Raw genomic sequence first — 25,808 nt, forward strand, 5'->3', positions numbered from 1 at the left:
CCAGGTCTGCTGTAACAGACCGCTGATAGACCCAGGTCTGCTGTAACAGACCGCCGATAGACCCACGTCTGCTGTAACAGACCGCCGATAGACCCAGGTCTGCTGTAACAGACCGCCTATAGACCCAGGTCTGCTGTAACAGACTGCCAATAGACCCAGGTCTGCTGTAACAGACCGCCGCTAAACTCAGGACTCACAGTCTTATCCCCCCCCCCACACGCCTATGTTAAAGAGAGATACAGATAACCCTACTACACAGATTAGGAGCCAGAGGTTATCGAGTTCCCAAAAGGCACAAAGCTTGTTCCCCTGACGGCTGGACCGGGCTGTAAATAGCCTCGCTGACATGGCTGGAAGATTTGATAGCGGCTGGAGAGAGGAGGAGGATGCATCAGGCTACAGTAGAGTGTTGCCTCTGATTAAAGATGATGACACATTGAGCTTGACAAAGGGACCGTGATAGTGGTGTATCTATTCAGGGACTGTATCTATTCAGGGACTGTACAGTGACAACTGTAGTAAGCGGAGTGAAGGTGTTGTTGTGTTGGTGTTATGGACATCGTGCAGTGCACAGCAGACCTCACTAACTGTGGCCCGGAGGGATAATTCAATTCTATTCAATAACCTTTATTTAAACTCGAAGAACACTGAGGTTGCCCTTATTTCCAATGACAATAAATAAGAAAAAGTACAGAGATAAAACAAGAATGACAATAATAAGACAATAATAACACTAAAAGCAAAACATAACTTCATAACTGCTTTCCTAAAAGCATGTAGTAGCGTAGGCCTGCCCAGTCAGGGAAAAGACATCTGCCCAAAAAGACAGCATTCTGCAGTTCTATTTTTGTCCACCAGGGAGCAGTGGAGAGTCGGGCAGGGGGAGCGGGTGAACAGGTGGCCGCTGTGGGCCTGTGGGATTAACAACATGCAACATTGACATGGACACCCAGCAGAGAAACACAGAAAATATCATCCCAGGAGAGTAGCGTTCAGAAGCTCTCCTTCAGCAGATGCTGAATACATACAGCAGAGAAAACTCTTTTTATCTCATTTCTGGAGATTCCATACTGTATGTAACACACTACTAATAGACTACAATGCTCTCTTTTTGGAGATAATATTTAATACCTTCACCTTTGAGGCCCTCACTCTTTGGGATTATTTCTGTGCTTGTTGTTCAGAAAGCGATCCAGTTCCAGCACATCCTTAGATGTAGATGTTTGGGTTTCTATATATAATATGTCTCTCATCATCCACAGTTACTGTTAAATAAAAGAACAATGGCACCGGTGTTTGGTATGTTTGTTGGTAAAATTAGACATTAGTCTCAGATAAGGAACAGAGAACAGTGGAACCAACAGTAAACCTTTTCCAGCATCATGAATATTTTGATATGTAGTCATGAATATTCATAGCACATCGTAGTTGACTAAACTAATTAGTGTACAATGATGCATGTAGATGCCTGAACTGCTTGATTAGGTAAAGACTATCCTATCGACACACCTCTCAATAATCTTAATTTGATTGACAGACAGACAGACAGACACACACACACACACACACACACACACACACACACACACACACACACACACACACACACACACACACACACACACACACACAGAGTTCAGAACAGACTTCTAGACTCATTGGTCTATATTGGGGCGTTAGGTGAGCAGATGGGGTAGTTTGTCTGGTACATCGTCTGCAGACTAGTCACATTTTGGTCATGGGAATAATGTATGTACAGAGCCTGCATGCACACACTTTACGCCGCACGTGCACACACACACACACACACACACACACACACACACACACACACACACACACACACACCCATGGACACACACACACACCCATGGACACAGTCCCTATGCCTGGACCTTATGGATCCCAATCTTAATCATCCATTGTTACTGTATGTCCATACACTGTAAAACATGACGCCCTGTTAACTTAGAAACATGCGTTCATCTGACTTAATTTCTAGTGCTCTGTTGACATTACCTATTTTGACTTTGTTTTACTTTTATGGTGAAATTGTTCTTAAACTTATTTCAGATCAGTTTTCTGTACTCAGCTATCTGTGTTTCTGCAAAAAAAAAATCTTCTCACAAATATGTTCCTTCACTTAATTTCCCAAGGCAACATGTTTCCTCGCTGTTTCTTCTTCTTTTAAGTAAAGCCAGTGCATCACACTTTCCAGTGAGTAATGAAGTGAGCGCGGTGCGTCCCTGGGGGAGACAGGGGGAAGAGCTGGGTAACACGCTGGCAGCAGAGGGAGGGGGGAGTGGAGGGGAGACGGCAGACAGACTGGGCTAATTGGAGCCTGAGGAGCTGCGCTGATACACCCCCCCCCCCCCCCCCGCCCTTCCGGAAAACTGATATCACCCCCCGCAACACCTCCCTACTCCGTTTAACTACCGTGAACCCCCCCCCCCTCCACTCCAGCATAATCTCAGGTCATGGGGCTGGAGATCATTGTGCACTCGATCGCATAATTAGGTTCATATAGAAATCACTTTGCTATGATTTCGGATTATTTCGCACCGTAACCCTTCAGGGTCATGAGTTCAGTTACTTGCGGAATTCAATACTCACACTTTTAGACCGTAGTGTAGTATTCATTATAGTGTGACATCCCGCTGAGAGTAGGAGATGTGTGTGTGTGTGTGTATGTGTGTGTGTGTGTGTGTGACCGAGGTGCTGGCTAGTGTGTGTGTGTTTAAGGAGGGGGTGGAGGGTCTTTGTGTGTTTGTTGGGGGGGCTGTCTCTGTGGGTGTGCATTCCCGTGTTTTGTTGTGATGTGTGTGTGTGTGTGTGTGTGTGTGTGTGTGTGTGTGAGTGTGTGTGTGTGTGTGTGTGCGTGAGTGAGAGTATGTGTGTGTGTGCGTCTTGGTGTGTGTGCGTCTTGGTGTGTGTGTGAGAGAGAGAGAGTGTGTGTGCCAGTGCCAGTGTATTGTGCGCGTGCCTCCATTGTGGTGTGGGGCTGCCTTCTGCTCCCCTGCTCCTCTCTGGGGACCCCGTCTGGTCGGTGCTGTCAGCCGGCCGGGCCCAGCACCTGCTCCTTCCACTGGGGGGGCTGGGTCAGCCGGGAGTCCTGGGGGGAGGGAGGGAGATAGAGATAGAGATAGAGAGAGTGGGGGGGTGGGGGGGGGGGGGTAGAGAGATTGGGGAGACAGAGAGGGAGGGAGAGAGAGAGAGAGGGGTAGAGAGAGAGAGAGAGAGAGAGAGAGAGTCCTGGGTAGTCCACACAGTAGTGAAAACAAATCTCTCCAGTGTCTCTTGAGCTCTGGAGTGAGTGAGAGCTGTGTGTGAGATATCCATCGCGTAGCACAGCAGCACGGGGTGATTAGCAGTGCAGGGCCCAGTTACGGACTGCTGAGTCTGCAGAAACTGAACGGCGGCGGCCATTGTGTTTTTGGTCTGGAATCCCCCAGAGGAGGGGGTTGCAAGTGGCTTAGATATGCCAATTACAGCCATGCTGGCTGCATCCTTAGAGACCGCAATCTGACACCCGGGTCCTTTCATACTGACATAGGCCCTGATGCTTAGTTGGCTCATAGTTTTTTGTTTGGTGGCCTTTGTGAGGACTGTGTGCGTGCATTTGCGTTGAATTAATCTCTAGCATTAGATGAAGCTTTCCTGCTACAAAGGGTCGTGGAAAATACATTGCCTGTGTGATATATCTTTTACACAGGCCTGTTGTGAGTGGTTTGCATTCTCTTTGGTTGAATTGTGTTTTTTTGTTGCCTCTATGCTTGGATGGATGGATGGTTGGATGGATGTAGGCTATCCATTATTGAGCTTTGATGGACTCTGCACATAATAGATTTGGACCAGACTTCTAGCAGCCTGGTGTTTCAAAGCTTCACGTTTAATGGAACGTATAACATTGAATAAAAATGTGCACGCGGGGTTGGTTCCACACAATAGTAAAAGAATCGGCCCGTGCGTCATCGGTCTTGTGAATCCATAGACCGGGCTTGTGATATAGGCTGTATTAGTAATTCCAGCCTCTACCTTAGCCCCATACCTTTTATTGCATGTTAATGTGATGGTTTTTATTCATCCTTTGAAATTGATACATTGATTTTCTTCGCGAGATTAACACATTTTCCTGTATCCTTTCTGTATCCTTGGTTACGCTGGTGCAGCCTTGGCGCTTGCCAGCCCCGCGCCCCGTGATTGGACGAGGCTGCTGCCTGCGCGTCGCCCATTGGTTACTACTATAAATACACTTGCCTCATTGCATACGGAGCTCCCCCTTTTTACGAGACCCAAAACAGTTTTATTAAAGATTGCTGCATAAAAACACATATGGAATTGCCACTATATTTATCCGATGCGTGAGAGGAATACCAACCGTCAATTGTGATTGAGGATTATTTTTTTGTTTAGTTTTTTTTTATGAAATAGAGAGAAAGGTAAGTAAATGAATCTTTCTACCCCAGCGATGCTTTATTCTGATGCGATGCTCGCGAGGAATGAAATCTGTTGACATTTTTTTCACATTCGGCGCCATTTTCAGACAGACCCTTTAAACACCTGCCACACCTGCGTCTTCGGCTGGAGAACGTCTCCAACGCCCTAATTAGATTTCGAAAAGAACCTTGCATTTAAAGCTTAAAGGTTTTAATTCACGGGTTCAGTCATGCAGCGTGTGGGAGATTAGGTGTCTCGTCCACCTCGCCACCAGGAGAGACTTGTGGAACAGTCTGGAAGGGATCTAGGATGAGGAGGAGGATGCTGATGGAGCACCATTAGGCTGTGTCGAGGGTAGCCTATAGAGTTCACAAACAATTGTTTAATAATACATTCTTACATTTGGATTTTTCTCTCTCGTCTTTGTTGCCAATTTTTGCCATTCAACATTTGATCTTTAAAGGTTGAAGTGAATATTCCCTTCCTCCAGTGATGGCATTGTATCGAATATAGGCTGTGTTACATGGAAAATGGCACGCGCATGTTGAGTCATCAACCTAGTTTCATTGCAGCCATATGGAAATCTCCATGACTACAATCCAGTTGGTCATAATATGATCAAGTAATATAAAAATCGTTTTTTATTTGTAGTTACTGTCGCCTCAGACCAGATTCAACCCATTCTAATTCTTTATAATATAATTTCTGTCTCTGGAAGTACCTTTCCTCATTGAAGCGCACTGCTTTTCATTGTTCAAGCGCTCCCCCGCTGGAGACCCTCAGACGCGATGATGCAACCCGACCCGCCAGTGTGGTGGGAGGCGAGCAGAGTCTACTGGTTCTGTACTGGGAGAGCAGCTGGTTGTGCTCTGTACTGGGGGAGCAGGTTGCTGACTACTGGGAGAGCAGCTCGTTGGTCTCTTGGCCTGCAAGACTGGAAGAGCAGGTGTTTAGTTCTGGACTTGTAAACCCATCTCATTACAGGCTAAATCCAATTTGTCTTTCCTTCTGTCTGGGTCAACTATGTGCCTGGAGGATGGTTGTGAACAGGCTTGGTGGTGGTGTGAACTATGAAAATATCTTAAGGGTGGCAGTGATACTTCAGCTGGTCTCTACAGAGACGTGGTTTGCTGTTTATGGATGTGACATTTCCCTTCTTCCACGTAAAGCTGTAGTCGTAGCAACCCGTCTCGTCAAATCAGGTCGCTGTGAGTGGGTGATTAAGAGCAGAGAAGAGTCAGCAAGCCAAGACACCAGGGAAGGTCAGCAGATTATCAGGCTGGCCGCAACTCTCTCGTCTTCACAGACACACGAGCATAACCCCCTTCTCTGTCTTTGTCTCACTTTGTTTTACTCAGACATCTTTTCTCTCTCTCTCTCTCTCTCCCTCTCTCTCTCCTTACTCTCTCTCACTCTTCTCTTCTCTCCTCTTACAACTGTCTCTTTTCCCTGCTCTCATGTTGTTTCACACATGGCTCAGAAGGGTAACATTCTGGGTGTTGCATGATGGGACAGCTTGATGCACCAGCAGCTGTGATGAGCTCAGCATCGACTCATCAGCAGCTGTGATGAGCTCGACACCGACTCGTGCCCCTGTGGGGATATAAGCAGTGTTTGGGAGACTGATTTCAGATCTCCACGTGGTCATTGATTGCTTCAAACGCCGTCATTAACATCCCCACAGTCCAAATCCGCGGTGACCGGGCCTGCCTAATATCACTCGGCAGCCAGGACCACATATGGTCGGCACGTAGCTCGGGTGGGAGAGCAGCCGGCTGGGGATCGGAAGGTCCCCGGTTCGCTCCTGGCAGCGTGTCAAAAGTGTCCTTGAGCCAGACACTGAATCCCAAAGTGACATGGTGGCTGGTTGTGTTACACCGTCGCCTCCTGGGTTCGATTCCTGGGCCTTTCTGTGTGGAGTTTGCATGTTCTCCTGTGCTCACTCGGGTTCCCTCCACATGGAATCCCAATATGAAAAACAGGCAGAGGAACAGATGCTCTTCAGTCCTGACCAGAACTTGGACCGACTGCATTTGGACTTGGTCCACTGCCCGCTGCCCTTGGAGGAAGGACAGCATGGATGGGTCAAAGGCAGAGATCACATTTCATCGTCTGACCGAGTGAGTGGGTGTGTCAGTTGCTGTATGACAATAAAGTGGATTTCCTTCTTTTTTCCTTTTTGGGTTTTGATTGACTACGGCACCGCCCCCATCTCCATCGTCTCCCTGCCCCAACTCCTCCTCAGCGGTGGGGTTCCCCCCGAACTCACCCGGGGGGCTTTCTATGTCGCTTGCTGTCCCGGGTCCCAGTCAGTCGGAGAGAGAGGGGCGGGGCTGGGGCAGACTGTGTGTGCGTGTGTGTGTGTGAGAGGGAGGAGCCAGGCCGACTGGCGCACATCCAGCTGCCCCTGCCCCTCGCACATCAGCACAACACAGCCGGCGCTAATCCCGTACAGGGGCGCCGATTAAATTTAAAGCCGCTCTCAAATCCTTAAGCTCGCTCTCAGGACCCGGCTACAAGCTAGCGAGCGTTTAGAAATGTAGATTCGCTTTGTTGCTGGAGTTTTTCTCTCCTCCTAGACACGCATGGTTGGAGGTGTGGTCAGGGGCTCCGCACAGAAACAGGATCGAGAGAGACAGAGGGGGATAAATGCCCTTTTAAAATTTAGCAGTGTAAGGTGATTTTCAGCAGTGTGTGTGTGTGTGTGTGTGTGCGGTGCGTGCGAGCGGGGATTGAATGTGTTGCGTTGGAGAGAGAGTTTGTTTCCCTCCATATGTCCCCCCATAGGCACACACACACCGTTATCAACTAGAGACAGTCAATCACCGTCTGTCTGTTGGAAGAGCCCCCCCCCCACGCCCGCCCCGCCCCCCGCCTCCAGGAGCTGCTCCTCCACACTGCTGGAGCGCTGACCGGAGCCCATGCTTCCTGTCAGCCCCAACTGCCCCCGCACCCCACCCCCCCCCCCCCCCCCCCCCCCGCAAGTTGCCGTCAGCCTCCCCCCTCCCTGTACTTCCTGGATACCAGCTCAGTGGCCTTGTGGTTTGAGAGTCCGCCCTGAGATTGGGAGGGTTGGGGGTTCGATCCCCGGCCGAGTCGTACCAAAGACTATTAAAAAAAATGGTACCCAATGCCCAAGGCAGCTGTGGTCATCCGATTCGAATCCCGGCTCCTCCTGTTCACATGTTGAAGCATCCTTGGGCAAGACACGGAACCCCACATTGCTCCCAATGAGCAGGCCAGCACCTTGCATGGCAGCTGCTGCCATTTCTGTGTGTGTGTGTGTGTGTGTGTGTGTGAATGGGGAAATGAGAGGCCTTCATTGTAAAGCGCTTTGGATAAAGGCGCTATATAAGCAGTCCATTTACCATCTTCCATCCTCCCTCCTCATCACATTGTGTCTCCTTCTTCTCCCCCAGCAGACTGCAGGGATGATGAAGGAGGTGTGCTCACAACGTTGCTCTTCATTAGTGGGACTCGTTGTCAAAACACAGCAGGCCTACTGCATAATCAAATACACATTATGCACAAACACACACACACAGACACACACACACACACACTGTAATTAAAATGTACTGACTAATTTACTTAGATTGACAGTGTAGATTTAGTAAATGTGTGTGTGTGTGTCTGTCTGTCCTGTTTGGCGATCAGCAGGCTTGTATGACTTGGCATGTTGAGAGACGGAGCCTGTTTTAATAGGATGACAGAGATGGCGAGCCTGTGTGTTGTCATGGGATGGTGTAGAGAGAGGGAGAGAGAGAGAGAGAGAGAGAGTGTGTGTGTGTGTTATAACAGGATGAAGCAGTGCTGTGGGGAGGCTGGTGCTGCAGGATAGGAGGAGAGAGGAGGGGAGAGGAGGAGAGAGGAGAGGAGGGGAGTGGAGTGGAGGGAGGAAAGGGAGGGAGGGATGGAGGGAGGGAGGGGAGCGGACGAGCAGCTGAAGGGTGGATTAGTAGCAGTGGAGTTGTGTTAGGCCTACTTGTCAGAGCATGCAAACAAAGGGAGAGAGAGAGGGAGAGAGAGGGAGGGAAAGAGAGAGAGTGAGAGGGAGGGAGAGAGAGAGAGAGAGAGAGAGGGAGACATAGAGAGAGAGAGAGGGAGAGAGAGAGGGAGGGAGAGAGAGAGAGAGAGGGAGAGAGAGAGAGGAAGAGAGAGAGAGGGAAAGAGAGAGAGAGGGAGGGAGACAGAGAGAGAGAGAGAGAGAGAGAGGAAGAGAGAGAGAGAGAGAGAGAGAGAGAGAGAGAGAGAGAGGGAGACAGAGAGAGAGAGAGAGAGGGAGAGAGAGAGAGAGAGGGAGACAGAGAGAGAGAGAGAGAGAGAGGGAGAGAGAGAGCCCAAGAGGATTTAGTGTCCGCCTCTGCCCACAGCTCTTATCTATGACGCATGCATGTTTCTCTGGGATATTATTGTTGTTGTTGTTGCGGTTGTTGTGTAGTGTGCCTTTCACTGGTCGAATGACCAAAGAGATCTACTCAAAGACCCGGTACCTGACGCCATCTGCCTCTTCATCTGGCTCACCTGCACCTTTCTTTCTTTCTTTCTTTCCTTCCCTCCCTATCTCTTTTTCTCTGCTCCCTCCATCTTTTGTCCTCTCTCACACGCACATTACATCACCTCGGTGTATTATCCCGGTCCAGGGAGGGAGCGTGTGACTGCCGGCACGCCAGTGTTCATTAACGTGATTGGACGGCTCTCGTACGGCTGTCGGCGGGCGGCGTTATCCACGCGCCAGGTCCTGTTGCCGACGTGATCTTGATATGACGGCTACCCACCACACCGCTTGTCTCGGCTGCGGAGCACCGAGAACGGAACCGACAGCTAGAGAATAGAACCATATGGCTTTTCCTTCTCCTAACGGACGGCCGATAAGCGAGAGGCTCTTGTGTTTTTAGTCCCCGGGGCCGTGATAATTAGATCCAATGAGAACGTGAGAACACGCGCGTGCGCAGGCAGAGAGAACAGGACGGCGGTGTCTTTGGTGAAGACATTCGACGTATGGGAATGCAGACTTTCTGTGTTACTGTGCCACCAGCAGGGCCTTTCCTGCCCAGACTGTAGCAAGACAAACACACACACAGCCTCTCTCTTAGTATTCATGATGAAACTCGACTCCGAGATTAGAGTTCGATCGGTGAGATAACAGCAGTAATAGGAAGAGGCTTTCCCGGTGTTCTGATTCGCTTGCCTCTCTGCTCCGAACCTGAGAACGCTGTGTTTTGTGGTAACGAGGACGCCGGTATGGCTGCACCAACTGCCGGTCGACCCCTCATGTGTCCTGGCTCTGTGTGTAGAGGAGCCCAGAAGGAGCCTGCGATGATGTAGTCTGACTGCTCTGTCTCTCTGAGAGAAGACTGACTGTTCTATTTCTCTGAAGACTGACTGCTCTGTCTTTCTGAGAGGAGACTGACTGCTCTGTCACTCCGAAGACTGACTGCTCCGTCTCTCTGAGGGAAGACTGACTGCTCCGTCTCTCTGAGGGAAGACTGACTGCTCCGTCTCTCTGAGGGAAGACTGACTGCTCTGTCTCTCTGAGGGAAGACTGACTGCTCTGTCTCTCTGAGAAGACTGACTGTTCTGTCACTCTGAAGACCGACTGCTCTGTCTCTCTGAGGGAAGACTGACTGCTCCGTCTCTCTGAGGGAAGACTGACTGCTCTGTCTCTCTGAGGGAAGACTGACTGCTCCGTCTCTCTGAGGGAAGACTGACTGCTCCGTCTCTCTGAGGGAAGACTGAATGCTCTGTCTCTCTGAGGGAAGACTGACTGACTGCTCTCTGATGGAAGACTGACTGCTCTGTCTCTCTGAGGGAAGACTGACTGCTCCGTCTCTCTGAGGGAAGACTGACTGACTGCTCTCTGAGAGGAGCCTGGCCTGTGGAGCCTGAAGGACCCTCCTCCTCCTCCTCCTGTTCTCTCTCTTTCAATTAAGTAAACTGTTCCCTTGTTTCCTCCCTCAGGGTGGGGAGGAGGAGAGAGGCGCTCTACACACACACACACACACACATAGGTGTGTGTGTGTGTAGAGTGCCTCTATGTGCAGAGGGTTGGGAAACACAAACAAAAAGCGCAGATGTTAGCACTTCATATCCGCGCTGGCGTTGGATAGCAGGCTCCTCCGATCCACAGCGGGGCCACCAGACCCTACCCATGATCCCCTGCTGAGTCACCAGCACCACGGGCGGCTCGCACAGCACAATGACAACTGGGGGCCCCCTCCCCTCGTAAAGCCGGCGTTGCCACGACAACCCCTCACCCAGCAGCAGGCCCTGGGTAAAACCTGTTCAGTTCAACACAGGGAGGGAGTGTGTGTGTGTGTGTGTGTTGGGTGGGGGGGGCTGTTAAAACCTACCCCAGACCTACCGCTCCACTGTAACTCTCCGCGGGCATTTGGGATTGAACGACTGTCGAGCTGCAGGGGACCCAGGCAAGCTGTGTGGCTACGTTTTTTTTCAGCCTTTTCAGGCAGCTGAGGGGTTGTTTGAAATAATCCCCTTCTAGAATGACGGAGCGTTCTAGAATGACGGAGCATTCTAGAACGGTGGCACTGGAGCATCCTGGCCCCGGCGGGCGTCCTGACGCTGCTCTGCTCGGTGGTTATCTCAGCGGGTTCCGGCTCTGTCTCTCTCACGCCATCTGCGCTTGCCGTCCACGCCGGGCGGAACCAGCAGCTCTGAGTGACGACCTGCTGACGTCCGTTTGGACGGCCTCTCTCTCTCTGAGTCTGAGTAGGATCGTTAGCAAGGCGCCTGCTGTCGTCTCTCTCTCCCTCCCCTGTGCCTGAGAGCGTGTGTGTGCATGTGTGTGTGCGTGTGTGTTTGTGTGTCAGTTTTTCTTTCAGAGTTACCTGCTCGCAGTCAGAAAAAAGTAGGTCAGGTGCTCGCTGATGACACACATTGTAACGAGCGGTAGAAGTATCAACAGACGAAATAAGAGTCCCGCGGTCTGGCAAAACCGTTCAGACAGTAGCCAACTGTCATTGACATTCGTCATTTTTCCCCTCCCTTTTCCCCCCACGACAGCCGTTGCCATGACGACAGACGAGGCAGAGAGCCAGCAGAAGAAGCCGAGGCGAGGAGGAGGAGGAGAAGGAGAGCCGCCGGCCGCCGCCGAGACCCGGGACCGAACTCCGCCGCCTCCTCCGGCGCCGCAGAGCCCCGGCTTGCCCTCCCCCGAGGAGGAGGAGCAGCCGCCGCCCAAACCCCGGACGCGCACCTCCGCTGGCCGCGGCCTCTCGCGCCTCTTCTCCTCCTTCCTGAAGAGGCGCTCGCAGTGCGAGGAGGGGGGCGGGGCCGGCGGCAACAAGGGCGACGACAAGGGAGGCGGCGACGGAAACGAGCCCAAGGCGCCCATCGCCGACCCTGAGCCGGAGCTGAAGATCGAGGGCGACGCCGACGCCGCTCTGGACCAGGACCAGCACTCCATCAGCAGCGCTGAGGCTCAGGTGAGGACCGGCCTCGGGGAGGGTGGGGGACTGGAGGGTTGGGTGGGGGACTGGAGGGTTGGGTGGGAGTCTGGTGGGTTGGGTGGGTGACTGGAGGGTGGGTGGTGGACTGGAGGGTTGGGTGGGGGACTGGTGGGTTGGGTGGGGGACTGGAGGGTTGGGTGGGAGTCTGGTGGGTTGGGTGGGTGACTGGAGGGTGGGTGGTGGACTGGAGGGTTGGGTGGGGGACTGGTGGGTTGGGTGGGAGTCTGGAGGGTTGGGTGGGGGACTGGTGGGTTGGGTGGGAGTCTGGTGGGTTGGGTGGGGGACTGGAGGGTTGGGTGGGGGACTGAAGGGTTGGGTGGGGGACTGGAGGGTTGGGTGGGGGACTGGAGGGTTGGGTGGTAGACTGGAGGGTGGGTGGTGGACTGGAGGGTGGGTGGGGGACTGGAGGGTGGGTGGTGGACTGGAGGGTGGGTGGGGGACTGGAGGGTTGGGTGGGGGACTGGAGGGTTGGGTGGGAGTCTGGTGGGTTGGGTGGGGGACTGGAGGGTTGGGTGGGAGTCTGGTGGGTTGGGTGGGGGACTGGAGGGTTGGGTGGGGGACTGGAGGGTGGGTGGTGGACTGGAGGGTGGGTGGTGGACTGAAGGGTTGGGTGGGAGTCTGGTGGGTTGGGTGGGGGACTGGAGGGTGGGTGGTGGACTGGAGGGTGGGTGGGGGACTGGAGGGTTGGGTGGGAGTCTGGTGGGTTGGGTGGGAGTCTGGAGGGTGGGTGGTGGACTGGAGGGTGGGTGGTGGACTGGAGGGTGGGTGGTGGACTGGAGGGTGGGTGGGGGACTGGAGGGTGGGTGGTGGACTGGAGGGTGGGTGGTGGACTGGAGGGTTGGGTGGGGGACTGGAGGGTGGGTGGGGGACTGTGGGGTTGGGTGGGGGACTGGAGGGTGGGTGGGGGACTGGAGGGTTGGGTGGGGGACTGGAGGGTTGGGTGGTGGACTGGAGGGTTGGCTGGGGGACTGGAGGGTTGGGTGGTGGACTGGAGGGTCGGTGGGGGACTGGAGGGTGGGTGGGGGACTGGAGGGTGGGTGGGGGACTGGAGGGTTGGGTGGGGGACTGGAGGGTTGGGTGGGAGTCTGGTGGGTTGGGTGGGGGACTGGAGGGTTGGGTGGGGGACTGTGGGGTTGGGTGGGGGACTGGAGGGTGGGTGGGGGACTGGAGGGTTGGGTGGGGGACTGGAGGGTTGGGTGGGAGTCTGGTGGGTTGGGTGGGGGACTGTGGGGTTGGGTGGTGGACTGGAGGGTGGGTGGGTGGGGGACTGGTGGGTTGGGTGGGGGACTGGAGGGTTGGGTGGGGGACTGGAGGGTTGGGTGGGGGACTGAAGGGTGGGTGGGAGTCTGGAGGGTGGGTGGTGGACTGGAGGGTTGGGTGGGGGACTGGAGGGTTGGGTGGGAGTCTGGTGGGTTGGGTGGGAGTCTGGTGGGTTGGGTGGGGGACTGGAGGGTGGGTGGGGGACTGGAGGGTTGGGTGGGGGACTGGAGGGTTGGGTGGGAGTCTGGTGGGTGCGGTGGGAGTCTGGTGGGTTGGGTGGGGGACTGGAGGGTGGGTGGTGGACTGGAGGGTTGGGTGGGGGACTGGAGGGTGGGTGGGGGACTGGAGGGTTGGGTGGGGGACTGGAGGGTGGGTGGTGGACTGGAGGGTGGGTGGGGGACTGGTGGGTTGGGTGGGGGACTCAGGGAGCTGGTGAGGAGAGAGAGGAAGAACTGGTGGGGGACTGGAGGGTTGGGTGGGGGACTGGTGGGGTGGGTGGGGGACTGGTGGGTGGGTGGTGGACTGGAGGGTTGGGTGGGGGACTGGAGGGTGGGTGGGGGACTGGAGGGTTGGGTGGGGGACTGGAGGGTGGGTGGTGGACTGGAGGGTTGGGTGGGGGACTGGAGGGTGGGTGGGAGTCTGGTGGGTTGGGTGGGGGACTGGAGGGTGGGTGGTGGACTGGAGGGTTGGGTGGGGGACTGGAGGGTGGGTGGTGGACTGGAGGGTTGGGTGGGGGACTGGAGGGTTGGGTGGGAGTCTGGTGGGTTGGGTGGGGGACTGGAGGGTTGGGTGGGGGACTGGAGGGTGGGTGGGGGACTGGAGGGTTGGGTGGGGGACTGGTGGGTTGGGTGGTGGACTGGAGGGTTGGGTGGGGGACTGGTGGGTTGGGTGGGGGACTGGAGGGTGGGTGGGGGACTGGAGGGTTGGGTGGGGGACTCAGGGAGCTGGTGAGGAGAGAGAGGAAGAACTGTTCGTTGTGAGAGTCGACCTTGGGGTTTTCCGGGAGGCTTGCTTTGAATAATGTTTGAAGCATTTAAGCTGCTACCAACTGTTCTGAAGGGGACTTGGATTCTCGAGTAGCCCGAAGGATTGCAATTCATTTTCACGGCTCACAAAAAAAGTATGTTTATTGGGTATTTTCAGTTATAAGGCTTTTTTAAGATTAAATGAGTGATTCTGAGTGCATGCTTGCTATGTAGCTGTAGAAGACTACCAGTGGACCCTGCAGTCCATGGTGTAATTGGGTGTTGGGCAGTGTTGAACAGCAGACCCAGACAGCCAAGTGCCTTGATGCTCTGGAGCTCTTCTTCGTTAGTGGGCTCGTTACGTGAGACTTCTCTCTCCGTCCTCCTGAGGTGAGGTCTGGAGATAAGGGCCTTGATTACTGATCCCAGAGTAGTAACCTTAGAGCACTGAACTCCCTCCTGACATACTTGAAAGAGTTGTCTGAGCCTCTCGGTCTGCCTGTCTGTCTGTGTCCCTGCTCGTCTGTCTGCCTGTCTATGTGTCTGTCTTTCTGCCTGCCTTCCGGCCTGTCAGTCTGTCTCTCTGTCTGCCTGTCCGCTTGTCTGCCTGCTAGCCTGTCTGTCTGCTTGCCTGGCTGATTGTCTGTCTGACTAGGTTGCTGGCTCTGCTCTTTCCTCCTATTCAACGATCGCTGGTTATTTTAAGACTCACCTCCTTCGCTAACAGCGTTTTACTAACTTTCCTCTGTTTCTTTTGCTGTGGGGAGCTCTTATTTATTTATCCACAAAGCCTTTATTTGGCTCAGCTGTGGTGTGGAACAGCAGAGCAGCTGACCTGCTTACAAAGTTTTGGGATGAGATTGGATAACATTGTGATGAATGTCTCCTGGCTTGTGTGTGTAAGATATTTGAGGTATGGGGTTTGTCTAAGCTTGGGCCCTGTGTCACAATATCACATGTGCCTACAGATAAGCACACAGTATTGACAAGGAGTATACAGCAAAGGAAGACTATAGTATAGAAGGGTTTCTGATGTAGGAATATCATCTGTAGTACTGTGTTCTATGAAAAGCATCTATAGGGTACTGTGTTCTTGGAATATCCAGTACTGTGTTCTAGGAATATCTTTAAGGGATATCCATAATGTACTGTGTTCTAGGGATATATATAAGGTACTGTGTTCTAGGAATATCCATAAGGCACTGTGTTCTAGGTATATCTATAAGGTACTGTGTTCTAGGGATATCTATAAGGTACTGTGTTCTAGGAATATCTATAAGGTGTTCTGAGGATATCCATAAGGTACTGTGCTCTAGGGATATCCGTATGGTACTGTGTTCTAGGGATGTCTGTAAGGTACTGGGTTCTAGGGATATCTGTAAAGTACTGTGTTCTAGTGATATCTGTAAGGTACTGTGTTCTAGGGATATCTGTAGGGTACTGTGTTCTAGCGATGTCTGTAAGATACAGTGTTCTAGGGATATCTGTAAGGTACTGCGTTCCCCGGCGGGCGTCCTGACGCTGCTCTGCTCGGTGGTTATCTCAGCGGGTTCCGGCTCTGTCTCTCTCACGCCATCTGCGCTTGCCGTCCACGCCGGGCGGAACCAGCAGCTCTGTGAGTGACGACCTGCTGACGTCCGTTTGGACGGCCTCTCTCTCTGAGTCTGAGTAGGATCGTTAGCAAGGCGCCTGCTGTCGTCTCTCTCTCCCTCCCCTGTGCCTGAGAGCGTGTGTGATTGTGTGTGTGTGTGTGTTTGTGTCTAGTGATATCTGTAAGGTACTGTGTTCTAGGGATATCTGTAAAGTACTGGGTTCTAGTGATATCTGTAAGGTACTGTGTTCTAGGGATGTCTGTAAGGTACTGTGTTCTAGGGATGTCTGTAAGGTACTGTGTTCTAGGGAGTGTTCTGTAAGGAACTGTGTTCTAGGGATATCTGTAAGGTACTGTGTTCTAGGGAGTGTTCTGTAAGGTACCGTGTTCTAGGGAGTGTTCTGTGTGTTCCTCAGCCCGTCCAGGTGGACCAGAAGGAAGACCCTGACTCTGAGAAGGAGTCCGAGGACGAGGGTGGAAAGGACCCGGAGGAGGACCAGGAGAGAGGAGGGGACGGGGAGCAGGAGGAGGAGGAGGAGAAGGAGGAGGAGGAGTCCAAGCCTGAGGGAGAGGGGGAGGAAAAGACGGCGGAGGGAGAAGCCAAACCTCTGAGAGCCTCCCGTCGCCCCAAGATCATGCAGTGCAAAGTCACCCTGCTGGACGACACTCTGTACGAGTGTGAGCTGGATGTGAGACACATTACATTATGTTACATTACATTATATTACATTACAGTACAGTACAGTCATTTAGCAGCTTTTATCCAAAGTGACTTACAGTAAACGCAATTTAACATGTTGTCAGTGTACTACTGTACTTCTCGCCAAAACTTGTTTGTGGCGTTGAGAGTTTAATCTCGTGCTGCCGTAAAAGGCAAAGTGCGAGAGCAGTAAACTAAATAATCGACTTCCTCGTTGTTCAGTATACTGTAGCGTCAAACTTGTTATCACCCACTATCCAGACAGGGTTTTTGTTATTACCTGAACAGCTGGCTGGCAGTCTGCCTGGGTGCACCGGGGGAAACTCTGTGCTTCTGACCCTCCCTCTGGGCTCCTCCCGTCTTCCACCCATCTGCCGGTTAATGTTCTGCACGTTAGACCCCGGAGAATCTGCCAGTTCATGAGTCTGGTTTGTTCTGGGTTATAAAAGGGCCCTTTTTCTCACATCCGTGTGTAATGTTCTCCCCCCTCCCCCCCAGAAACATGCTAAGGGTCAGGACCTGTTCAGCAAGGTGTGCGACCACCTCAACCTGCTGGAGCGCGACTACTACGGCCTGGCCATCTGGGAGACGCCCTCCATGAAGGTGAGCGGACAACTACCCGCACCCTGGTCTCACATAGCCAGACCCCTGTCCACACTTGGTTTACTCTGCCAGCGCTGGAGGAAGGTCTGGCTGCACTCATTACCATTCAGAGATAGGTGGGGGGGGGGTGACGTATTTCATTAAACCAATCACAGTCGTCTTGGGCGGATCTATTGCTAGGTTGGGCCGGGAGAATCTCCCCTCACCACTGATTGGTCAGTAATAAGTGAATGACAAGGCTTATCCCCTGAACCTACATCAGACTACTCTGACTCTGACTCTGACATGAGTCTCCGCAGCTCCGAAGCTCAAATGTTTTCATAGTCTGATCGTCTCACGTCCAGACATGCACACCCACAGGATGTATACATACAGTCCACATACAATACACTACACACTGCATACAGCCTTCATGTCTTCATCTACTGTAAAGGAGAGAATTTCATACATTTCTTAATGAGTTAATTAATTCACGTTCAGACCTGTCACCTGCAGTTACACCATGTGTCTATTTTCCATACTAATGTTGGTCCTCCTCCTGTCCTCCACAGACCTGGATGGACTTCGCCAAGGAGATCCGCAGACAGGTGCACGGTGAGTCATGCCGGCCGTGGCTCAGTGGTAGAGTGGGTGGTCCAGTGATCATAGGGTCGGCGGTTTGAATCCCTCCTCCTCCTGTCCACGTCGAAGTGTCCTTGGGCACTGAACCTCAAATCTCTCCCAGTGAGCAAGCTAGGATGGCAGCCGAATGTGAATCGCTCTGTGAATACAACAATGTGTTGCCGTGGTCGATGGTGCTACTGCGCGTACATACGCACTATTAGTCCCCTATGTTTTGCAGTCATCGCAGTTGCACCGTCTGTACAAATGCCAATGCATCTTGTCCAGTCCAGGTTATTCTGTATAATGAAATCATTGAGTGAGTCAAAAATAGCTTCTCCTGTTGTGTTGGTCGGCAGGGAACGACAAAAAAGAAAATCATCATGCACTTCTCCTGCATAAATGTACCTTACATAACAGAGCAGATGTGCCTCATTCCCGATGTCGGTGGACTCATCCCGGAGTCCGATAGATACCCCCGTGTCTGCTGTGGATGTCGTAGCATGTCCGTAGAATGTTCTCTCTCCTATGATGCTTTTAGCCTCTCTCACTCTGAAATGTAATTTAATGTAATGTATTGCTTTATAAATGATCTTAGCTGGTAGACAAACATACTCCTGGAGCTTGCTCGATCGCCTTGTTGAGAGGGGTCAGGGAAGAATTTTTACAGCTCACTTATCTGGCCCCCGGGTGATTACTGTTTTTTTGCTTCCCTCTGGAATATGTAGAGGTGGGTCGTATGCCCACCTCCCTTGTTCTCTGTAAAGCGCATTGTGTTGCCTCTGGGTATGAAATGCGCTATACAAATAAAGCTTTGATTGATTGATTGATCCAGTTTTGAGCCATAGATTGTATTCGCCGCTGGACTGTGTCATTAGACAGCGGTACTTTGTTAACTGCATCACTTGCTTTCCTTCCTAACAAAATGTCAGCCATGACCTTCGCAGCTGGTTTAACTAATTTTTCACCAATCGAATGAGGTTTCCCTGTTTTAGCAATCAACAGGGATACCTTGTATGAAGCCACTGTAGTCTTCGCATTTTCCCCGGCTAAAATAAACTGAGGGCTCCTTCGTCATCTGTTTCTGCAGTTCATCACGTTTTCTCTCAAAAAATCCTATAGGTTTCCCCATGTACTCCTTGTGTTTACTTTCAAAATGCCGCTTGAGCTTAGCAGGTTTCATACAGGTTAATTAAACTCGTTTTTCAAGCTTTGCCTTTTTTGTCCGCTCCAGGAGCCAACTATGACTTCACCTTCAATGTGAAGTTCTACCCTCCAGACCCGGCCCAGCTGTCTGAGGACATCACCAGGTGACCAGTCCAGCTCACCCTCCCTTATCCTCTCTCTCTCTCTCTCTCTCTCTCTCTCTCTCTCTCTCTCTCTCTCTCTCACAGTCCAGCTCACCCTCCCTTATCCTCTCTCTCTCTCTCTCTCTCAGTCCAGCTCACCCTCCCTTATCCTCTCTCTCTCTCTCTCTCTCTCTCTCTCTCTCTCTCACAGTCCAGCTCACCCTCCCTTATCCTCTCTCTCTCTCTCTCTCTCTCTCTCAGTCCAGCTCACCCTCCCTTATCCTCTCTCTCTCTCTCTCTCTCTCAGTCCAGCTAACCCTCCCGATCCTCTCACGCTCCTCTCTCTCTCTCTCTCTCTCTCTCTCTCTCTCTCAGTCCAGCTCACCCTCCCTACACTCTCTCTCTCTCTCCCACTCTCTTCATCTATCCTCTCTCTCTCTCTCTCAGTCCAGCTCACCCTCCCTACACTCTCTCTCTCTCTCTCCCACTCTCTTTCTCTATCCTCTCTCTCTCTCTCTCCCTCCCTCTCTCTCTCTCTCTCATACTGTCAATCAACACTCTCCACCACCCTGCCTCACCTCTCTACCTCACCGTCTGATCTTCCCCGTACTGCCAGACCAACTCATTAACAGATCAAACCTGTCTGTCTCATCCCGCCCCCACACCTCTGTGATTACACACACCCAGCGGGCCTTAAGTCCCAGCCACACCGCCGTCACCGCCCGACCCCTTAGCGTGACCTCCGCCTGACCCCTGCGCCCTGTCGCCCCCGTCAGGTACTACCTGTGTCTGCAGCTGCGGAAGGACATCCTGGCGGGCCGGCTGCCGTGCTCCTTCGTCACGCTGGCGCTGCTGGGCTCCTACGCGCTGCAGTCGGAGCTGGGCGAGCACGACGCCGAGGTCCACGGCGCCGACTACGCCAAGGACCTGCGCCTGGCGCAGGGCCAGACCAAGGAGCTGGAGGAGAAGGTCATGGAGCTGCACCACACCTACAGGTGAGGAGACCCCCGGGGCGCTGGAGAAGTTGGTTTAGTCCGGGGCGGGACGCAGAGCCGTGACGCTCGGTTCTGATCGCGGGTCGGACAGATGCCCCCGAGAGAGAGAGAGATTTGGCTCGGCAGGGTCGTTAGCACATCCGTCATACCGGGGGAGTGAGTTTAACCAAGGATGCATTTACCACCACTGGGACTAACGAACCGAGGACACTCTTCACTTGGTTACACACACACACACACACACACACACACACACACACACACACACACACACACACACACACACACACATTCATCCATGTAGTCTGAATTACATTCGTCCAGGTGGGTCTGAATTATGTACTGTATAGTTATACTCAAGCACTCACACACACACTGTACAGCCTTACTAAGTCCAGAGTTTGAGGCTCACAGTGATTCCTATGCTTCCTATCAGTGATTCCTATGCTTCCTATCACAGTGATTCCTATGCTTCCTATCACAGTGATTCCTATGCTTCCTATCACAGTGATTCCTATGCTTTTCCCGTCCAGGTCGATGAGTCCAGCTCAGGCAGACATGATGTTCCTGGAAAACGCCAAGAAACTCTCCATGTACGGAGTGGACCTCCACCAGGCCAAGGTACAGTAGGGACACGACCTGCACTCCTACTTCCTCCTCCTACTTCTCCTCTACACACCCCTGCAGACTCCTCCCACTTTCTCTCTACGCACCCCTGCAGACTCCTCCCACTTTCTCTCTACACACCCCTGCAGACTCCTCCCACTTTCTCTCTACGCACCCCTGCAAACTCCTCCCACTTCCTTGGTATGTAACCGAGTGAATCGTAAGTCGTCATAAGCCCTTGTTAAGTGAGTCGGAGGTAGTGGTAGCGAGTAGCTGACAGTCCCTCCAAGAGGGGCGTCCCTGTTGGCACAACTGTCAGCGTGTTCCGCCCTCGCAAGCGGAAGAGCACGTAAGAGCGTGGGTTCGAATCCCGGCCTGGGCGAGCCCATAACATGGCGTTGAACTGAGGGAACACAACGCAGACAAGAGCACTACCGTTACATATACAACCCAACATCCCACACGAATCAGTGTTCACCGTATGACTCGGTACCGGATATCACAAACCATCCTACAAGGTAGTGTTTACCTCAGGAGCTCCCCAGGGTGTCGCTGGCTCGTCTCTGAGGACTAGTTGTCACATCAGTGTCCCCCCTGTCAACCAAGCGCATTGTGTTGCCTCTGGGTATGAAATGCGCTATATAAATAAAGCTTTGATTGATTGATTGAACCACAGCTGGAGGAGGCACAGGGGAACATCAGTCTGTGTTGTTCATAGTACCCAGCTCTCTTTGAGCACCGGCCATCATCAGGTTCATGTCATTGTCTCAAAAAAAAGGGAAGAGCAGCACATGCCGTGTCATGTTTGATATCGGCAAAGGAGGTCAATCTGTTTGCATCAAACCGGGGATTTCAATGAAATATGGAAGTCGTTACCCTGACACGGAGGTGCATGCTGCCTCCCGGTGGATGACTGATGCTACTGCAGGTCAACCGCCACACTCAGTGACTCTTCTGCACTTTATCTCTCTCTCGCTCTCTTTCTCTCTCGCTGTCTCTGTCTCTCCAGGATCTAGATGGGGTGGACATCATGCTGGGAGTATGTTCCAGCGGTCTGCTGGTTTATAAAGACAAGTTGAGGATCAACCGTTTCCCCTGGCCCAAAGTCCTCAAGGTCTCCTACAAGCGTAGCAGCTTCTTCATCAAGATACGACCCTCAGAGGTACAAGAGAGACCTAATCAACAACAACAACCACAACAACAACAACAATGTTGTTTTTCCATTAATCAATTGGTTAAGTGCAGTGCTAAAGCGGAGGTTTCTCTTCTGATCTCGATTTTGTGTCCAGCTGGAACAGTATGAAAGTGCCATCGGCTTCAAACTGCCAAACTACAAGGCGTCCAAGAAGCTGTGGAAGGTGTGCGTGGAGCATCACACCTTCTTCAGGTAACCCGTCCTCCGGGGGGCCCAGACTGACCGGCCAGCCCTCAGAACCGGCAGATACTCGGTAAAAACGTGAGATCGGGGAAGTCCGACGATGCTTTCTAGTTGACGATCACGACAACCAGATATCAGTGACGGCCGACTCACCGTCAAATACGCGTTTACCTAAACAGCGCGAGCCAATTCATTGTCGCACGCTCGTTAACCGAAAACATGTCGGCGCTGTGGAAGTAGGCTACTACAATGTGTGTGAGACAGATGTAGTAACACATGCCATCTGCAGTCTGCCAGGACAAATTAGCCTCGCGGGGCAAGCGAGGTACAAACGTTTCAACACAACGCGCACACAGTCTCTCCCACAGCCCCTCTCTCTCTCTCTCTCTCTCTCTCTCTGTGTGTGTGGGAGTGTGTGTGTAGCTCCGTTCCCTCGTGTGCAAGCTGGCGCAGGACACAATGTTTGCAAACATAATATGCAAATTGCAAATTCTCTGAGAGGTAGGCTGCGTTCCGAATCGCCTACTACCCTACTATATAGTAAGCCAAAACAGAATGTAGTATGTCCCAATACATAGTATGCCACATGCAGTATGGCAAAAGTACCAGGATGACCTACTACATCCGGTCGTATTTTGCAGTATGCACGCCAGCAGGCTTTTCTGGCTATCCTGACCCACAATCCTTTGCGCAGCGGTAATGTGCGTCACATGCGCGAGTTGACAGCTGTAGACGAATGTCGTGTTATGGACAGCGACGGATGTGGGCTAATTTCAAGGCGCAATGTTATGACAAGGTAGTATGTCCCAATTGGATGCCTACTGCTTGCAAAGTACGTACTTTCTAAGGGCAGCTGTAGTAGGTACTGGTAGTAAGAAGTAGAAGTATGCGATTCGGAACGCAGCCGTAGTTTGCGATGAACAAAAATGGCGGACTGAGGGAGATGTGTTCCCAGATGGGGATTTCAATTCACTTGCAACTAACGTGAAGTTAGGTTGCTGCGCGCTATGTACTGTTACCTATGTTCATTGGCTGGAGCGGAGCCACTGGAATGTAAATCACTTCTCTGGCTCTGGATGGCGTAGATGTTGGAGCCAGTTTGGAGAGAAAATAATTTGTGTATATTAAATGAACTATGACTCCACCCGGTGGACATCTGTGAAAGCCACGGACAGGAAATCTAGTCCACGCATGGACACATGGCCTCCCCCTAGTTAATTGTGCTGGTCATGGTGGACGCCATCGGGGAACTTTTAGTCAGCCATATTGTATACTACCCGAGCTTTGATTTATTTTCACTTTGGTTTTGAAGTCAGTAAGATGTTATTTGAACTTTGATATGTTTGTTTGGACGCAAACAGACGCACACGCATCACACAAGCAAACACATGCACAAACAAACACACACTCATACACGCTGAAACAAGCTGGAATTAAGTGAATCAATAAGTGGATCAAACTATCGGTAATGTACATGTATTGGAAACGCATTGACTTGATCCTGTTGTGTAAAATAATTTGCTATATCCTTGGTCTATTATCAAAATAATTCTAAGTCCAAAATTATTCTAAGTCCAGTATAATTCTAAGTCAAAAATAGTTCAAAGTCAAAAATAATTCTAAGTCCTAACAAATAAAGGCACTTGAAGAAAACAGAGTCCAATGTAGCAGGTCTTTATTGCTCCTTCAATGAAAACAGCATCAAAAAACCGGTTGGTCCACGGGGGCCCCCTCGACGATACAACAACTCTGTCATCTGTGCAATGTCTTATATACTGCCGTAATCCCCACCTCTTTCTTGACCACAACCCACTTTCCAAACCTCATCCCTACTTTGGCACAAATCCAATGGTGTCTCATATGCCGACTCAGCACCAACCTATGCCCAAATATGTCCCTTTAGTATGCCATTATGGGAAATTGGGAAATTAACAGGAAGAAATCGGGGTATCTAAGCGGTCAGGGAGAGCGTACACTATTCCAGCAAAACAATCATACCATATGATGATTATGATTACAATATTATGAGATGATTAAAATGCAGGGGAGCTAAATCAAATGAAATCACAACAATCCGTATGCAACTAATGGCATTGGTTTAAGTGGAACATTAGAAAAGGCCAATACAGTAGAATGTGGTCACTACTCGCTAAATCATATTGTGCGACTGTGACAGATGGTGTTGTTTACATAATGATCAAGTAAATATTGAGGTAGAAAAAAAATAAAATGTGGATAGGCCTACTCTGGACTAAGTTTCACGGATGACATGTATTTAAATGGAAAGTGTACTGCTATACCAGCTGCTGTAACAAAACAAAACAAAAACGATTGGTAACGGCGGTGTATTGGCAGATATGGCTCATAGACGATCGGTGATCGGTATTGACAACAAAAACCGTGATCGGGGCATCCCTACCCGTCCTCCGGCTGGGTGCCAGGCCTACAGTACTTACATCAACGAGAGTAAAACATACAGATGGGGGATCGTTTTATGGAATGACTGCCCGCTGACGTCAGGACAGCAGAGTCGCTGCCCATCGTTCACCGCAGGCTCAAAACTCACCTCTTCAAGAAGTACTACCAGGATCCTCCCTCTTAAGCACCTATTGTATTTATATTTTGCTACTATTTGGCTTAAGCTCTAGATTATGCTCTTAGTTACATGTTTTAGAAAGTAGCATGACACTGACTACCTACGTTAAAATGCAATTATTGTAAGTCGCTGTGGAGAAAAGCGTCTGCTGAATGACTGTAATGTAAAGTTGTTTTAGATGGTTATGGTTCTCTGTTTTTGCTGTGTTTATAAGCTGTGGCTGTAAGTGAGTAACCCCCCCTGCCCCCCTGCCCCGCCGGTCCTGTGCCCCCCAGGCTGACCTCCACCGAGGTGGCCACCACGCCCAGGAAGTTCCTGGCTCTGGGCTCCAAGTTCCGCTACAGCGGGCGGACGCAGGCTCAGACGCGCCAGGCCAGCTCCATGATCGACCGGCCGGCGCCCCTGTTCCAACGCTCGTCCAGCAAGAGGAACTCGCGGAGCCTGGATGGAGGTGTGTGTGTGTGTGTGTTTGTACGAATGCATGTGTGTATTATTTGTGTGTGTGTGTTTCTGCGCTGTTCTGACGGGTCCCTGTGTGCAGCAGCTGGCGGTAAGTGTTCTCGTCTGCCTCAGACCGTCCAGCAGAGGAAGGGAGGAAGAGGATGATGATGATGATGGTGGTCCTGGTTAATGGATTCAGGAGCGTTCGTTCCCGGCTACCGCTCACCTGCTCTCGACCACCACAGGTGCTGTACTGCGCGGAGGCGGTCTCTCTCCTCTCTGAGGGCGGTCTCTCCGGCTCTGAGAGACCCCCCTCCCAACCCCTCTCTCCGCCTCTCAGCCCTGCGGTCATCGGGGACGCCTTGCCGCTTATGTAACCGTGGTAACCGATAGCATCTGTTTCACACTGTTTCGCTGACGGCGCTGGCCGCGAGTCGCTGATCGAGCATAACCACACAGAATGGCTCCCTCCTCCTCCTCCCCCCCCCCCCCGGGGCTGTCTCTCCTCAGCCCGCCTCCCGCTGCCTCTCATGCCGTCTCAGCGATTAACCCCCCTGATCGGCCTCGTAGAGCGGCTGCCCCCGGACGCCCCCCCCTGCACAGCCCGCTGTGCCTCCTGTACCTTAACCTGGGGCTAACCTCCCATACCTTAACCTGGGACTAACTTCCCATACCTTAACCTGGGGCTAACCTCCCATACCTTAACCTGGGACTAACTTCCCATACCTTAACCTGGGGCTAACCTCCCGTACCTTAACCTGGGACTAACCTCCCGTACCTTAACCTGGGACTAACCTGCCCTACCTTAACCTGGGGCTAACCTGCTCTACCTTAACCTGGGGCTAACCTCCCGTACCTTAACCTGGGGCTAACCTCCC

General features: G+C 52.0%; 1 protein-coding gene across 1 annotated transcript in view; it reads left to right on the forward strand.

Moving 5' to 3' along the window:
* Positions 1–25,808, forward strand: part of epb41a (erythrocyte membrane protein band 4.1a) — a 49,792-nt gene that overhangs the window by 1,856 nt on the left and 22,128 nt on the right. The window contains exons 2-11 of the mRNA XM_084455017.1: positions 11,461–11,882; positions 16,139–16,411; positions 16,921–17,025; positions 17,577–17,619; positions 18,860–18,935; positions 19,691–19,909; positions 20,443–20,530; positions 21,525–21,677; positions 21,805–21,902; positions 24,765–24,940. Coding sequence (XP_084311143.1) covers positions 11,461–11,882; positions 16,139–16,411; positions 16,921–17,025; positions 17,577–17,619; positions 18,860–18,935; positions 19,691–19,909; positions 20,443–20,530; positions 21,525–21,677; positions 21,805–21,902; positions 24,765–24,940 — 1,653 coding nt within the window. The remainder of the gene's footprint in view (positions 1–11,460; positions 11,883–16,138; positions 16,412–16,920; positions 17,026–17,576; positions 17,620–18,859; positions 18,936–19,690; positions 19,910–20,442; positions 20,531–21,524; positions 21,678–21,804; positions 21,903–24,764; positions 24,941–25,808) is intronic.

The sequence above is a fragment of the Borostomias antarcticus genome, assembly GCF_949987555.1.
Source record: "Borostomias antarcticus genome assembly, chromosome: 21".
Classification (NCBI taxonomy): Eukaryota; Metazoa; Chordata; class Actinopteri; order Stomiiformes; family Stomiidae; genus Borostomias; species Borostomias antarcticus.